Here is a 17,011-nt window from a genome sequence, read left to right as displayed (position 1 = left end):
ATCACTATTTGTGTCTGAAGCAATGCAGCAAGACACACTGCATACACAGCAGGGCAACTTCACTTAAGACAGCAACACTCCTTCCTTGTCCACATGTGTAAAACAGAGAAGGCAGGGCTGTGTCAACATATCATCCATACCCAATCATTCCCCACTCACTCTTATCTCCTGCCTTCTCTCTTCTCTGCTCAACAGACATTCCCCTCTTGGTCACAGCACCTTTCATCCCATCCACATCTGCTTTCTAAAAAGTTTTTGGTAATCTTTCTTCAATCATGTGCCCAAACCATACCAATAATCTTTCATTGACCCTGTATGCTAACTCCCTTTCCACCCTGCCTCTCCTCCTCATTTCTCACTGTATCCAACCTTGTAACTCCTACTGTACTTCTCAGACACTTCATCTCTAACATATCTAAACTTATCCTTTTTGCTTCTCTTAAATATAAAGTCTCCACCCAATACAGTGTTGTCAGCACAATCACCCCTTTGTATAATCTTCTCTTTTCATCCATCCCCACATGCCTATTTCTCATCAAAATTTTCAATTTCCCAAGACATTCACTTGTTTCTATATACAGTTTACCTCCACCCTTCCTTCCTGCTTTAACCATATATAAATTACACTCTTCTTTTCCAGCAATATCACCAGTTAACCTCGGTGCATCTGACCCACAGAACATTCTTCTCCAACTCACTCTTTCACCTATTCACATTTTCATTTGTTCAACATCCTGACTACATGATGGAAGTGTACGAACTAAATCAACTTGTCTCAAGAGATGAGTGTACCAAAGGTTACAATGGTAGCATTGCTATATAATTTCTATCTCTATACCTAAAGGCCTCTTAATCATTTTACGGGAGGTAGCTACCCAAGACACAGGACAGGTATGACTTCGTACATGGGGCACTAATATGAGAGAACCAACTAATTATTATTATTTTACTGGTGTGTGTGGTGCGTAGGGTGAATGTGTGATTTAGTTTGGTCACCCCTTTATATGGGGAAGAGGTCTTTATGTGTATATCTATTTATCTATCTATATATCAAGGGCTTCTTCTAGGAGGTGGCCATGTCAACGATACGTACCCACTACGTTCCCATCCACCAACCTTGTTTCCCTCTCATCTTAGGCTGTCGTAGATGAAGGGCACATACTTGTGTATATACTTTTAGATTTACTTTTACATGGGTATACAAGGCAATAACCATTTCTGGTCCCACATCCAAACTATCTCTATCTATATACCAAGAGCTTTTTCCCCCTTATAAGGGAGGTAGCAAAGTCAGAGGCATGTACCTATTCCCACCAATTTCATTCCCACTCACCACCCTATCCTTTCTTTCATTTTAGCTCCTCATGGATGACAGATCATCCCTGTATCTCTCCCACAGCCCTGGGTCAGAAGTAATGTAGTAAGACACAGTACATCCACAGCAAGGCCACTTCACTTAATTGGTGACTCTCCTCCCCACCCCCACTCTGTCCCCTCATACAGAAAAAGAGAAGACGAGGAGAAATTACTTTGGGCTGTGTCAAAATATTGCAACCCGAAGGGATTTCTCCCAAACAGTCTGAATGATACTCACTTGACCTGAGCCTCCTTGTGTGAACTAGATTCCAACTTAGATCGCAAGAGGCCACACTGATCAGTAAGTTCCTTGATTTGGTTTTCCATACGCATACGTGACCCTGACTCTGACATCTCTAGATTATTCTTAATGGCTTCCAGGTTAGCTAACACCATGGACTGTGATGTCTGGTTCTTCAGGGTTAGTGACTGTTCTGCAAGAAGTCTTGCCTCGTTCTCCTGTAATAAAAAAATAAAGGATTTGAAAAGAAGCATACCTGATTCAAATTACTGTCATTACTTTAATCAACTGAATTTTCTTGCATCTTTGCCTAAATGGCCCTTCCAAGCTCATCATCAGAATGTGAAAAACTTGCAAACCTCATCTTACCTTCAGGAGGGACCTTTCTTCCCTCAGATTCGTGACAGTGACTTCAGCATGTGAGAGTTTCTTCTGGATTTGCAGATATTCTTCTCGCAGAGTGTCAATAGTACCTTCATGCCTTCCAATAATACCTAAAAAAAATTATGGTTATATTAATGTCTAATATCTTTACAATTGTAATACAAATGCTCATACTTCTGAAAGAATCAAGATGAATCAATATCTAATCATATCTCCCAATGATTATGAACACTAGAAATTTAAAAAAAAAATCTCAATTATGATCCTGCTTGAGGAGCCATATCATCTTATATGGCTTGGAGAGAGAGAGGAGAGGAGAAAAAAAAAAAAAAAAAAAATATATATATATATATATATATATACATACATACACACATACATACACACACACAAACACAAAACCAAAAATTCATACACACATGGATCACAAAAATGACATTCCTAACCACAGTCAAATCCAGCATTCCTCAAGCATATGCAAACATCATAACACAAGACAAAGGTCCTGGAGCTGCAACGTCTACGTCGTGGGACCACCCCCCAACCCCCAAGAGTTGGGGGCCAATCAGCAGCAACTACCCCTGGCCATCAGCTCTACGCAGATGGCACCGATCCCCAAGGAGGAGCTACGCCTACCTGGGGGAGTACCACAATCCTTTTTTTTTCCAACACACAATGTTACGTTTTTTCTGCACTGAGGGGTGATTTTCCGGTGATCACCCCTCTTCTTCTACTTTTAGCCGGAGATGTAGAGAGCAATCCTGGGCCCACCACAAAATACACATGCCCAACATGCTCTAAACCCATTACTTCGAGCAGACAGACAAAGGGCTCAGTTCAGTGCAATATGTGCAAAAACTGGGCCCACCTCACTTGTACAACACTTGCTGACACAAACCAATACACAAACACTTGGACATGTTCTACCTGCCCTCCAGTAACCCCACTCCCACCTCCCCAACCACAGCCAACACCCTTACCCACTCCCAATTTCCCTTTGCCCTTACCCCCGATTAGTACTCCCCTTCCTTTGTCCCCGATCTCTCCTTTCCCCCCCTCCGACCCAGATCCTACACCTTCCCCACTACCACCCCAACCTCAACCCCAAACGGCAACATACAACACATACAAAACACACAACATCAACATATTACAACACAACATTGACGGTATTAACACTAAAATACATGAACTTTAACACTTTCTTAAACAACACAACATACACATTGCGATTTTACAAGAAACAAAACTAAGACACTCACACAAAACACCATCATTTCATAATTACACCACCATCAGACAAGACCGGACTGACGGCAATGGCGGTGGACTCATCACCCTGATCCACCACTCCATCTGTTTTGTGGACACAAGTGCCACAACCAAAATTCTCCTCCCTACCACAGATAACACAACAGAAACCCAATCCATTCGTATCCGCACAGGCAACAATTCAACACTGACAATAGTTAACATGTACATTCCCACCCAATCATCCCCCACAGTTCCAAACACCTTCAGACCTCAACTTAGCCAACTAACCTCAATCCCCAACCTGATCATGGGTGGTGACTTCAACGCCAAGTCGTCTGCCTGGTATGTCGACAACCCTGACACAGACAGAGGGCTTGATATACAGACTCAATTCGACTCATTGACTATCATGAACAACACGCATAATCATACACATATCCCATACCAAGCCCTCTACACTCCCTCCTCTCCTGATATCACCTTTTGCTCCCCCTGCCTAACCCCAACAACATCATGGAGAGTGGTCGGAGCCCTTGGCTCTGACCACCTTCCAATCATCATCAACACCAAAACAAGATGCACCCCAGCTGGCCACAGACACACTTACACCAATTACAAGAGAGCTAACTGGGAAGCCTTTACTGAAGAGACAGAACAACATTTTGAAACACTTAACAGTACACCAATCACAAACATAAACAACGCTGTGCACGCTTTTAATACAATCATACAAAATGCAGACAAGAGATACATCCCTAGAGGCAACAGAAAATCACACAACCCCAACTTCACACCAGAAATCCAAGGCCTCATCAGACAACGTGACACACTTAAACACGATACCCCCACACCTATCCCTCAAAACATAGCAGACCAAATACAAACACTAAACACTGTGATTGCCAATAAAATACATGAACAAAAAACACAAAATTGGCTAAACTTTATCAATACACTTGATCACAAAACAAACACCAGCAAATTGTACAAAACACTCAACAGCATCACACTATCCAACACTAACACTACACGCTCTCACGCAGCAATAATCAAAACAACAGATAATCTACCCTCAAACAGACAACAAGCAAACGCACTCATACGTCATTTTGCACAGACGAGCCATCTTACATCTCACCCTGACGGCCGACGCATCATTCGACGTAAGAAAGACTTCCCCACAGACTCAGACTATACACCCTTCATAGACATCAGACAAAACTCATAATGCATAGTCTCAAGCACTCATCTGCCTGTGGCCCTGATAACATAAGCAACATCCACCTAAAACACATTGGACCACAAGGTATACACGCACTCACAAACATTGCAAACTACAGCTATTCACACAACACTATACCCGACATCTGGAAGCATGGTAAAATAATCACCATTCCAAAACCGAACAAAGACCCAACAATCCCAACATTGCACCGCCCAATCACACTTCTCTGCACCCCGTCTAAAGTCATTGAACGCCTAATACTTAAACTTGTCACATCATATATTCCCCTTGCTGACTCACAACACGGTTTTAGGCCACTACACTCCACAAACACTCTTCTGACAAACCTCACACAAAGAATTTTAGATGGCATCAATTCAGATAGGCCCCACCACAGAACACTTCTTATAACATTGGACATTAGTAAAGCTTTTGATGCTATCCCCCGCCACAACCTAACAAATAAAATATATAACACAGACATGCACAATAACACCAAAAGATGGCTGGCCAATTATCTGGCAGGCAGGAATGCTCATGTGTCATATAATGGCCAATCATCGCACATCAGAAACATTAAGAACGGAGTACCACAGGGCTCAGTTCTATCCCCCACATTATTTAATCTATACATGCATGACTTACCCACACCAGACACCTCAGAAATACAAATCTCTTCCTACGCAGACGACATAACAATCACATGCACACATTGTAACACAGACAAAGCTGCAGAAATAATCCAGCCTTACCTTGACACACTCAACACATGGTTCATCACAAACAGACTCAAAATAGCTCCAACCAAATCTACAGCAACACTTCTCACCACCTGGACAAAAGAACACAAATACATACCTCATCTCTACATCAACAACACTCTAATACCACACACAAACACACCGAAAATTCTTGGTGTAACATATGATACATCCATGTCTTTCAAACAACACCTCACAAACATAAAAAACAAATGCACACCTAGACTTAACGCACTTAAGTCAATCACTGGAACAACATTTGGACAAAACAAAGAAACTAATATAACAATATACAAACAATGCATACGCTCAGTGATGAATTATGCGAGTCCTGCATGGGCTCCTAATCTCAGTGAGACACACCACAACACCCTTCAAATCATACAAAACAAAGCCCTAAAAACAATTACAGGCTGCACAAATACAACACCTACAGACCATTTACACCATGAAACAAAAGTCCTCAAAGTCAAGGACCACCTCGACATGAGTGGCACACAAACACTTGCTGCAGCCACCACAAACACATCACACACCCGCTACACTACATAGCAGAACACCCACACACACCAAGAAACATTAAAACTACACCCAAAGACCTTTATTACGCACAGATACTCTCTTCTCTTCCTCCACAACCACCAAATACCAGCCTCCGGAAACATATTCATAATCATATCACTCACCGCTCCATTAACACACTGAAAGACAACACACTGCTGCATGCCAGACCCCCTGATATCCACCCTTCTGAATCCTCTCTCCCACGAAAGGACAGAGTCCACTTGGCCAGACTGCGATGCGGTCACCACCCAGCACTTCTAAGCTACCAGAAGAGGCTGGACGACCGTGTTGTGAACAGCTGCCCAAGATGTAACACTTCACCCCATACCATACAACACATAATGGAAGACTGCATTATACACAATCATGCATGCAAACAACACAACATACACTCTATAAAGGATTTGTGGGAAAACCCAGTTTCGGCTGTGGCCTTCCTTGGGGAGACGGGACTGCTCGGACAGACAGTCTAGGGAACGACAACAACAACAACAACACAAGACAAATAAAACCCAAGATTCACATGATCACATAAGAAGCATTTTAACACTTATCACCAACTTCCTACTCCTTCAAACCCCTTCAGACATTACCCCACCGAAAAACCCTGCCCAAAAGAAGCAACAGCCACACTGATATAACTATACTGAAGTCATCATCTAACACAAAAACAATACAAATACTGAATAAGCCTGGCCACAGAAACAAACTACTCTAGATGCAACTGTCACACAGGCAATACTGAACACATCCTACACTGCCCCACCATAGTCTGACTCAGGCAATACAATAATTCTTCCTTGAGCAACTTGTTGGCCAATCTACATGGCTGTTGCTCATTACCAGGGAGCCATGCATCTTCTACAAGTGAGATCTAAGGCAACTGAAAAATACACAACCCTTACCTTGCAAAGTCGTGTTCTTCTCCTCAATAGCATTAATCTGCCGCTGAAGTGTCTCTGCATTATTATTAAGAACTTTGATTCTTTCATCATTGTATTCAGCTTGTGACACCAGCTTTATGTTATCATTTCTGTACACAAATACATAACATATTAGTATTCAACCACTCAGCCAGTGAGCATTACAGTAAATGAAAAATAATTATATTAATCTCAAAGACTGTCAAACTTAATTCCAGCCATACTTAACCCAAAAAAATACAATCATCATTGCCATATCTATTTGGATCCTACACAAGTTAGATTTAAAGCAGGTGATGATAGACACACATGATCCTCTAGCTTACCTTGTCTTTTCCATCTTGGTTCTCAAAGCCTCATACTCATCTTGCATCATCTTTATATTTTTGTCCTTTTCAAAACGATACTCATCCTGTTCTTTCTGTAGGACCTTCATCTCCTTTCTACTGGCTTCTACTTCCCTTCTGAGACGGTTCAGCTCTTCTGCGTTGCCTGGACTGCCAACAGGTGCTGCAGTAGAAGTCGGAGATGCCTCACCCGCTGCGGGTTTCTTAGGCACACTGACTTGCTGAAATGGTTAAAGATGACTTTAGATCACACAGAGTCCCCACGCCTTTCGTTCTCCCCTTGAAATATCTCTTTTCCTTGTTTTTCTCTTATACATACCTCCCAAGACCTGCTCCCAATATCTGCATCTTTACTTTAACCTTACCAGTATTGCATCATCCACATTAGTGGATGATTTGCATCTCAGGCTATCCTTCACTTCCTTTCCCAGGTTCCTGCCCACCTTTTCCATCACTCTTAGCTCATACTAAAACCAAAGTCTGCTCCTTAATCATTTCCCAAAAATATTGCAAGTTCATCTTCACTGCACCCCTCTCATGAAATAGGTCAATATCTTTGCCTCACATGTTCCTTCAATTATCACTCACTCCCATTTTCATTTGTTTGGCATCCTGATTGAAGTTATAGTACCTTTCACCTCTTTCACTTACTTTTGCCTTGGCTGATGACCCCTTGTCACCACCAAGGTCACTACCTTCATTCCCATTAAACCATCTCTGGTTAGCCTGTTCAATTCTTTCCCAATACAATCTACACCTCAGTCCACTTATGAATTCAATTGTATTTACTTAGCAATAACATGTAACTCCACACAAACTCCACAAGCAACCTGTTTCCACTGCCTCCACATGTTCTCTTGTATTTGTCACACAGGCTTCATAGATAATAGTTGACACAACTACTGCTTCAATGATATCTTTTCATCACTTCCACTTACATCATGGAAGCTTGCTGGCCGAGTGGGTAAGGGCATTATTACTTGTGCCAAAGGAGGTCCAGGGGATGATGGTTTGAACCCTGTCACTGGCAAAGTTGAACCAAGGGCATGGTTCATTAAATCCCATGCTACAGTCTTCTGTAATGGGCACTGTGCTAGACTTTTATTTGGGGGGGGGGGGGGTATTTGAGACATTAAACCATATCATCTTCAATACTGATATAATTTTTTTTTTCATACTTTTCTCCGTGTTCCTTCTTCCCCTCTCTTGCTCTGTGACCAATTTCTTTCTTCAGTCTTCTACTTTCATGTCTTCTAGTTTTTCAGTCTTCAACTTTTACTTTCTATCTGGTTCATTTTCTCCCCACAATGATGATTTGGTTTAACAATCAGGAGGCTAGGATGGTGCCCCTTACAGAGGACTTTTAACTTAGAATTTACTGAACCATGTCTGGTCCAACTCACGGGTAGCAGAGTTCGAATTATCATCACCTCGACCTCTACCATAAGTAGAGATGCTCTAATCCACTCCCCATACAACTTTAATTTCTACTCTTGGATAGGATCATCACTCTACTTTTTAATACATTAACTTTAGTTTTCTCTTCCAATAACTTTTACCTAATTCGCTCACCAATCTCCTCAAGTTGCCCTTTTCTACTAACAAAACTGCTTTATCCACTTATACTAGGCTGTTTATCATCTATTCTTATCCATTTTCCTCCATTCAAAGCTATATGTGACCTCTGATATCTAATTCTCCACTTCTTCAAGCACTTTAACATTTACAATTGCATTCAATTTTCTGCCATCAACGTTCTCATAACTTTACTCTTAACTCATATTCACTTTTAACTCTCTTCTCCTACATGCCCAGCTAAACAAATTCATTAACTGCTTAATTTTTTCCTCAACATATGGTGTAAGTCTAGTGTTGAGCGTGTGTGTGTTTATGTGTGAATAAAATGGTCACCGATACCTTCGCACTCTGAATAAACAGTTAATCATTTCCAGACATTAAGATATCACTTCAATACACCTATTTCCCCTTACCTCCTGTGGTGACTGAGAAACAAGAAGCATCTTGTACATGTCTCTCTGTCGAATGACGTTCTCCACCATCACTTCTAAGCGGTCCTTACTCTGTTTAAACTCGTCCACTTCTGTTTTGCACTTATCTAGCTCATCCTGTTATTTGAAAGGGCAAGAAATAATTACATAGACATACCAATGGCTTTTTACCTCTTACAAGGGAGGTAGGCTAAATCAAAAAGGTGTAATTCATCTCCCATCCATTACATCCCTACGCACTCCACTTCCATTCACCACCCCTCCCTCTTTTCTAAGCCCTTCCTGGATGATGGTCATCCCTGCATTTTACCAACTGCCCTGGGTAAGAAGCAATGCAGCAAGACACAGAAATCATTAATATGCATATAAACTTAACCACATATGTTATTTCAATCTCAACTTTTTATTCATGATCATGCGAGTTGATATATAACACTGGGAACATACACCATAACAGTGAATACTATCCAGATCTTCCCATCATCACAATATGTTTCAGTTTACAAATATTATACAAAGAAAATTGACCATAACAACACAAACCTGAAGTTCCTGTGTCCTGACTTTGACAGCATCATTTTCAGTGGCTTCAATTTTGTCAGACAAATCTCGAAGTGAGACCAGTAACTTCTGATTCTGTTCTTGTAGTTCTGCAACATCCCTGAAGGCTACCAACCGTTGTGAAATAACTTCATTTGCTGTGGCTGGGTTTTGTTGATCATCTGCAATGAAAATATATACAAATATAAATGTCTGGGTATTGATTGCATGGTGATATGCAGTAAGACTAGAAACTATTCTGGGGCATTGCCATGTACCAGAGCCACACATTATTTGTCTATGTTAGATTAACCTCTCTAACCATAATGGAATGATGAAATGACCTTCTACAACTGTTGTCTTTCACTTATCCTGTCCCCTTGAACCTATTCTTTACCATTTCAACAACACTACCTCTACCTTCTCCAATCCCCAGTGATGGTGGTTGTTGTTGTTGTCGTCGTTCCCTAGACTGTCTGTCCGAGCAGTCCCGTCTCCCCAAGGAATGCCACAGCCGAAACTGGATTTTCCCACAAATCCTTTATAGATCACTTGCACCGATCCCCAAGTGATGGTGGTTGTGTGTTCTTGTCTGGGTATGGCTACAGTGAGTGGGGCAGTGTATGGTGAGGTATTCAGTGTCTTCTGTGTAATGGTCACATTTACAACAGTTTGTTTCTGTGGCCAGGCTTATTCTGTGTTGGCATTGTCTTAATGCTGGATGATGACCTGAATGCTATCATGCAAGTGTAGCTCTTGCTTCTCCTGGGAGTTATTTTTCATAGATGGTGACCCCTCTTCTTGTCCACTCGAAGTAATTTATGAAGCAGATGCGAGAACATCCCTTTGGGCCAGGTCATCCTGTTACCTATTTACTCCTATCTTTGGTACTCTTTTATGCATTCTACAAACATCCAAAGCCTTCTTTACATTATCCATCCACCTCATCCTCAGTTTTCCTCTTAAACTTATTTCATCCAATTCTGCTTTTTACACTTATTCTTTTCCATATGCCCAACATTATGTGTCACTATAGTACTTGTGACTCAAGAAGTACTACAATGGCAGGGGTGATGAATGGATTTTGGATGGATGCAATGTGGGTGTATGCTTTGAACCAGCTACCCCTCTTATATGGGTAAAACAAGCCTTTCAATATGTTTGTATGTGCCCAAACCACCTCAGCACTCAGATCTACCCTACCCTTTCTGACAGTTGTTGTTGTTGTCGTTCCCTAGACTGTCTGTCCGAGCAGTCCCGTCTCCCCAAGGAAGGCCACAGCCGAAACTGGGTTTTCCCACGACGTAGACGTTGCAGCCCCAGGACTCCTTTCTGACAGTTCTTTCCGCCTGTTCTCTACCTCACCTCCATTTTGGGCAATAATTATTGTTACCAATTTTGTGTCTTGCTGCACTGCTTCTGACCCAGGGTAGTGGGTGAGATGCAGGGATGACCAGTCATCCAGGGGAAGCCAAGAAAACAGGGAGGGAGGGAGGAGTGGTGAGTGGAAATGTAGTTGGTGGGGATGAAATGGGTGGGTGTGGAATTATGCCTTTTGACTTTGGCTACCTCCCTTATAAGGGCAAAAAAAGCCCTTGGTATATGTATGTACCAATTCTACAAGATGAGCACAGCATGCTATCAGCTTAAATAATACTTCATATAAGTGTAACTTACCTGGTACTGCAGGAGCAGGCAGTCCTGCTCTTGCTGCTTCAACTTGGGTCAATAAGACTGTTACTTGTTTACCAAGATCCTTGGTTTGTGCCTGCATTCGTTCATTTTCTCTTGTGAGGAACTTACTTCGCCGCCTGGCTTCATCAGCTTCTTGTCTCTGTGAAACAATAGTACACAAAATAAATCTTAACCATAATTTCCTGAAAACACATGGGAGAAATGTAATCTTTTGAGGATTTTACTTCTGAACAATGACAAATTTGATGCATGGATTTTCAACTAATAACCATACTAAATATTACTAAATTTTCAAACTAACCTACTACCAAAACAGGAAACATTGAACTCAATACTAGGCATCAAAACTCTTACCTGCTTCTCAACCTCAGAAAGTGCATCTTCCATCTGACTGTGCAGTGCATTAATGGTGTCTAAAGCACGCTCATAATCTTCTCGTTGACGCTTAAGAACTGGTGCTCTTTCCTCTATTTCCTGAAAAAGTATGTGAACAAACAAAAATCTACTTCAGTAAATGTTTGATTACTAAGACATACACCTCTTTATACATCCTGTCTAGCTGCTTCACAAGCTGGCCCATCATTTCACTTTACCATAGAAAATTACTTAAGTAATCTATACTATGTACCCTTAATATATATATACATACACTAAATAAGCCTTTTCCCACTTATAAAAAGGGTATGTTCATGTTAAACCATAAGCCCACCACCCATCCAAAACCCAATCATAGTCCCTACCCTCCTAGGCTCTTGGGAAACAAGGGACATCCCTGTCCTCTGCCATACTGCTTGAGTTACAGCATTTCCACAGCAGGGCCTGATAGCCAAAGCTAGTTTAACCTCTTTTACAAGTACAAGGCTTGTATCAATTATACACTCTTCCACTTTGCAGCCAATAAGTTGTTGTACAAGCCAGTTACTACATAGTTTCCTTTCCATTTGTGTTGGTTTGTTGAATTGTATGGTTAGTGATACTTACATACATACATATACCAAGGCTTTTTCCCCCTTACAAGGGGGGTAGCCAAAAAGAAAAAGGCATAAAATCATTCCCACCCATTCCATCCCTGAATACACTCCACACCCCTCCACCCTCCCTCTTATCTTAGCACCTCCTGAATGACGGGTCATCCCTGCACCTTGTCCACTGCCCTGGGTCAGAAGCAGTGTCGCAAGACACAGCACATCCACAGCAAGGCCGCTTCATTAAATCGGCGACCCCCCCCTCTCCGTCCCCCCATTGCATAAAATGAGAGGACGGGAAGAAATCCCTTCAGGCTGCGTCAAATTTTGCTCACACATACTACCTCACCCCCCATCCACCCGCCCATTCCACCTCATGCTATCCCAACATCATCCATATACAACCATTCTCCATTCACCCCTGTCTTCTGTCCTCTCCTGTCCTTCCTCAACAGACATTCCCCTCCTCCCCAAAGCCCCCTTCACCCCATCCATCCACCTCATCCTAGGACGCCCCCTCATGTTCACTCCCTCCAAATCTGCCTTCCACACCTCTTTTACTAGTCTTTCTTCACTCATTCTTTCCATGTGTCTAAACCATCCTAATATTCTTTCATCAACCCTATCTCCCAGCTCCCTTTCCACCCCCGTTCTCCTCCTCACCTCAGCTCCCTTTCCACCCCCGTTCTCCTCCTCACCTCATCATTTCTCACCCTATCTAGCCTAGTAACCCCCATGATACTTCTCAGACACCTCATCTCAAACACATTCAAACTCCTTCTCTCTTCTTCTCTTATGTTCCATGTTTCTGCCCCATACAGTAGTGATACTTGCACAGTGGAAAGCATTCACACTGAAATCAGTAACTAACAGGTTACAGAGTAAATTTTATGAATAGCTGTACCTGTTACTTGTGTTAAGCCCCTGTCCCACATTCAAGATTCTCATAAAATGTGAATTTGAAAAGCTGGAAGATGACTGTTTACAGTATTCTAGACTTCCCAAAGGACAATTCAACAAGACTAATATTTGTATAGGCTTAACTTTTCTTAGTTTATCATTCAGCTTCTCAATATATGACATAGAGGTGATTTCAAATATCAAAGATTGTAACCTAAGTTGTTTCTACTCAAATAAACTCACTTCAATTGCTTGTATATGACAGGGGCTTTAGTGTCACTGATAATTTTAGGGGGGAGGCCTCCTTTCTATTAAAGAAACATATGACAGTAAAAAAGAATGGCCAAATCCTTCCATTACACAAAAGCTCTAAAATTCTGGGCCTCACTTTTGCTATTCACTTATCCTTTAGAATATAAATAAAAGGACAAAATGATGAAATATATATAAACACAGTGAGATATGTAAAAAGTATGGGGTTTGGCCAGCAGAGGGAAACTCTAATCATACTCTACATACAAACAGTTCTTCCACTCAGCTCCACCTCACCAGTATGGTCTCCTACAATCATGAAAAACACAGACACCCTACAACCAAATAGTCTCTTGCCCTGTGACTCCTAGGGTGGCTATGACTACAAAAAGAAAGCGTACAGAAAATAACAGGATATCCTAGAATCATTACAAACAGAATATCTACACATTGAAACTAAAATCATCCCCATGCAAGAGCACATAAAGCTGATAGCCACACAGTTCTAGGCAGAAGTACTCAGCCCCATACATCCATTCTATTTCTGAACACAAACCCCACCAACTGACAAGTGTTTAAAGGAGTGGTAGAGGTCACGTGAGAGGAGGATATTTTTTAAGTAAATGATTTCAGAGGAAGGTGAGGCTCCCCTCATATACTTGAAAAGTCTTATGAAGAGGAGAAAAACCAATGATGGATATCTGCTAGTGATGATCCTTAAGCTGGATATCGGAGAACTGCTTCTCTGCTGCTTTGCTTCTAAAAACCCATCAATGAACCCTCAGGAGCCAAAACTCCATCTCCAGACTAGGTCTAAAAAGAGCTGACATCTGACAACTGCTTTCCTCCTCCCACAAAATCTATACATACCATAGGCCCTTTCCCCATTAGGGGTGGCTTAATCAAGGCACACACCTACTTCATATCCATTAAAACCCATTTAACAAATTAAAATACTATCAGAAGAAAGACCTCCACTGATTACCCACCTGTAATATCTGATCGATATATCTCTTGATGCGCTTATTTTCTTCTTCAGATGCCAGGTACTTGTCGGACATGGTGATGAATTCAGCATAGATTTGAGTAAGACTCAACCCCTTCTTCATCATCTCACTAGCTGCACTAGCTGATGGTGACAATTCTTCCATTGCGCTTGAGTCTGTATGAATTTATGAAGCAAGAGTAAATATTGATGAGGAAATGAAAATGGTACCTATATATAAATGTATGCATACTCTTTTTCTATTGTCACTCATTACGACTAACCAGTTCTTCAGCTTTCAACATATAAATTTTCCTCACCTCTCTTTGAATTGGCTTCAAGTATAGCATTGACCTTATCTAGTTCTTCCTTGAGGTCTCGTGCAAGTGACTGTGCTTCCTCAAGTGCTGCTTTGTGTTCCTCCTCCTCCTTTTCCTTGGCTCTCTCCAAGGCACCATACTGTTCACTGGCCTCCTGAAGGAGTTTGCGGAGTTCTTCAACAGCATTCTCCAGTTCTGTGCAATGAACTTTCTTTTCTTCACTAGCATCTGAAAGCAGGTGAGAACACAAAGAAGGTAAGTAAATGCATGAGTTTTTACAGACTAAAAACAATCTATACTGATAGTTACATAGCGAGAAACGAGGTGAGGAAGCGAGAGAGGGGGAAAATGAGTTGGGATATATAGTTGATGAAAGAGTATTGAGATGGTTTGGACACTTGGAAAGAATGACTGAAGAAAGATTGGTAAATGAAGTGTGGAAGGCAGAGGTGGATGGAGTGAACATGAGGGGTGACTGAGGCCAAGATGGATGGATGGAGTAAAAGGGGGATGTTTGTTGAGGAGGGAAGGGAGAAGACAGAATATAGGGGTATGTGGAGAATGGTTGTGTATGGATGATACTGGGATACATGGGAGTTTGTGGGGAGGGGGGGGAAGGGGGTTTGGGAGTAGTTATGTGTGAATGGTATTCTGATGCATCCCTAAGGGATTTCTCCCTGTCTTCCCCATTTGTGCATGAGGGGACAGAGAGAGGGGAGGGGGGTCGCTGATTAAATGAAGCAACCATGCTGTCGATGTGCTATGTTTTGCTGCATTGCTTCTTACCCAGGGCAGTGTGTCGGATGCAGGGATCACCCATCCTTCAGGAGGTGCCAAGAAAAGAGGGAAGGAGGGGGTGATGAATGGGAGTGGTGTGAGTGGGGATGAAATGGGAGGGAGTGGAGTTATGCATTTTGTCTTTGGCTACCTCCCTTATAAGGGGGAAAAAGCCCTTGGTATATGTATGTATGTAAAAACAATCAATCAATAGGTATATCAGTTGGGGTTAAGGATAGTTAGTCAAAGTCACTTAGTCCTTTCCTGTGGCAGCTGGATATCAACATCTGGGACAATAAGTACTGATAGTGGCATTGATCCCATTGGTGCTCCCCTCGTATACCAAAGGATTTTCCCCCTTACAACGGAGGTAATCCAGGAGGTGCTAAGATGGGAGGGAGGGTGGAGGGGAGTGGAGTGTATTTAGGGATGGAATGGGTGGGAATGATTTTATGCCTTTTTCTTTTTGGCTACCTCCCTTGTAAGGGGGAAAAAGCCATGGTATACGTATGTATGTACAACGGAGGTAACTAAAACAAGGCATAAAATCCACTCCCATTCCATCCCCACATACTCCACTACCATTCACCCCCTTTCCTCCCTCTTATCTTGGCTCCTCCTGGATAACAGGTCATCCCTGCATCTCGCCCACTGCCCTGAGTAAGCAGTGTAGCACACAGCACATCAACAGACAGGATGCCCCATTTAATCAGTGACCCCACCTTTGCGTCCCCTCGTGCAGAAAAAGAGAAGATAGGGAGAAATCCCTTTGGGCTGCATCAAAATATCATTCACACATACTCCCTTGCCCTCCTCTCCCATGCACTCCCTTCAATGCAACACAGTATCATCCATACACAACCATTTTCCATTCACCCCTATCTTCTGTCTTCTCATTTCCTTCCTCAACAGACATTCCCCTCTTTCCCAATGCCCTTTTTACCCCATCCATCCATTTCATCCTTGGTCACATGCTCATGTTCACTACTTCCAACTCTGCCTTCCACACCTCTTTTACTAGTCTTTCTTCACTCATTCTTTCCATGTGTCCAAACCATCCCAATACTCTTTCATCAACCCTATCTCCCAACTCCCTCTCCACCCCCGTTCTCCTCCTTAACTCCTCATTTCTCACTCTATCCAGCATAGTAAGCCTTACCATACTTCTTAGGCTTCTAATCTCAAATGCATTCAAACCTCCTCTCTTATATTCCATGTTTCTGCCCCATACAGTGCTGTCATCACAATCACTTCATACAATCTCCTCTTAGCATCCATTTCTAAATGTCTAATTCTCATTACATTCTTTAATCCCTCAAGGCATTTACTTTCTTCTCTCAATCTACATTCTACCTCCACTTCCACTCCTCCCTCTCCCACCACATTCATACCCAAGTATCTAAAACTATCCAATTCCTCCAGTCTCTCCCTTAATACTCCCAATTTGCTGCCACTTTCTTCCTTTGTACATCTCATCACCTTACTTTTACCCACATTTACCTTTAACTTCTTT

The 17,011-nt window shown here is 42.1% G+C and overlaps 1 protein-coding gene across 5 annotated transcripts in view; it reads right to left on the bottom strand.

The window, feature by feature from the left end:
• LOC143034355 (uncharacterized) overlaps positions 1-17,011 on the bottom strand; it is a 99,786-nt gene that overhangs the window by 58,125 nt on the left and 24,650 nt on the right. For all 5 annotated transcript variants that reach the window (XM_076200298.1, XM_076200299.1, XM_076200300.1 and 2 more), the window contains exons 7-16: positions 14,722-14,949; positions 14,406-14,578; positions 11,654-11,773; positions 11,282-11,438; positions 9,608-9,786; positions 9,047-9,181; positions 7,035-7,276; positions 6,691-6,818; positions 1,967-2,091; positions 1,595-1,815 (exon numbers count right to left, since the gene is read on the bottom strand). In XM_076200298.1, the coding sequence (XP_076056413.1) occupies positions 1,595-1,815; positions 1,967-2,091; positions 6,691-6,818; positions 7,035-7,276; positions 9,047-9,181; positions 9,608-9,786; positions 11,282-11,438; positions 11,654-11,773; positions 14,406-14,578; positions 14,722-14,949 (1,708 nt within the window). The remainder of the gene's footprint in view (positions 1-1,594; positions 1,816-1,966; positions 2,092-6,690; positions 6,819-7,034; positions 7,277-9,046; positions 9,182-9,607; positions 9,787-11,281; positions 11,439-11,653; positions 11,774-14,405; positions 14,579-14,721; positions 14,950-17,011) is intronic.

Source organism: Oratosquilla oratoria, chromosome 17 (assembly GCF_046742065.1).
Source record: "Oratosquilla oratoria isolate Oo_2021 chromosome 17, ASM4674206v1, whole genome shotgun sequence".
NCBI lineage: Eukaryota > Metazoa > Arthropoda > Malacostraca > Stomatopoda > Squillidae > Oratosquilla > Oratosquilla oratoria.
Note: the sequence above shows the minus strand (reverse complement) of the source record. Positions and strands in the feature narration are given on the sequence as shown.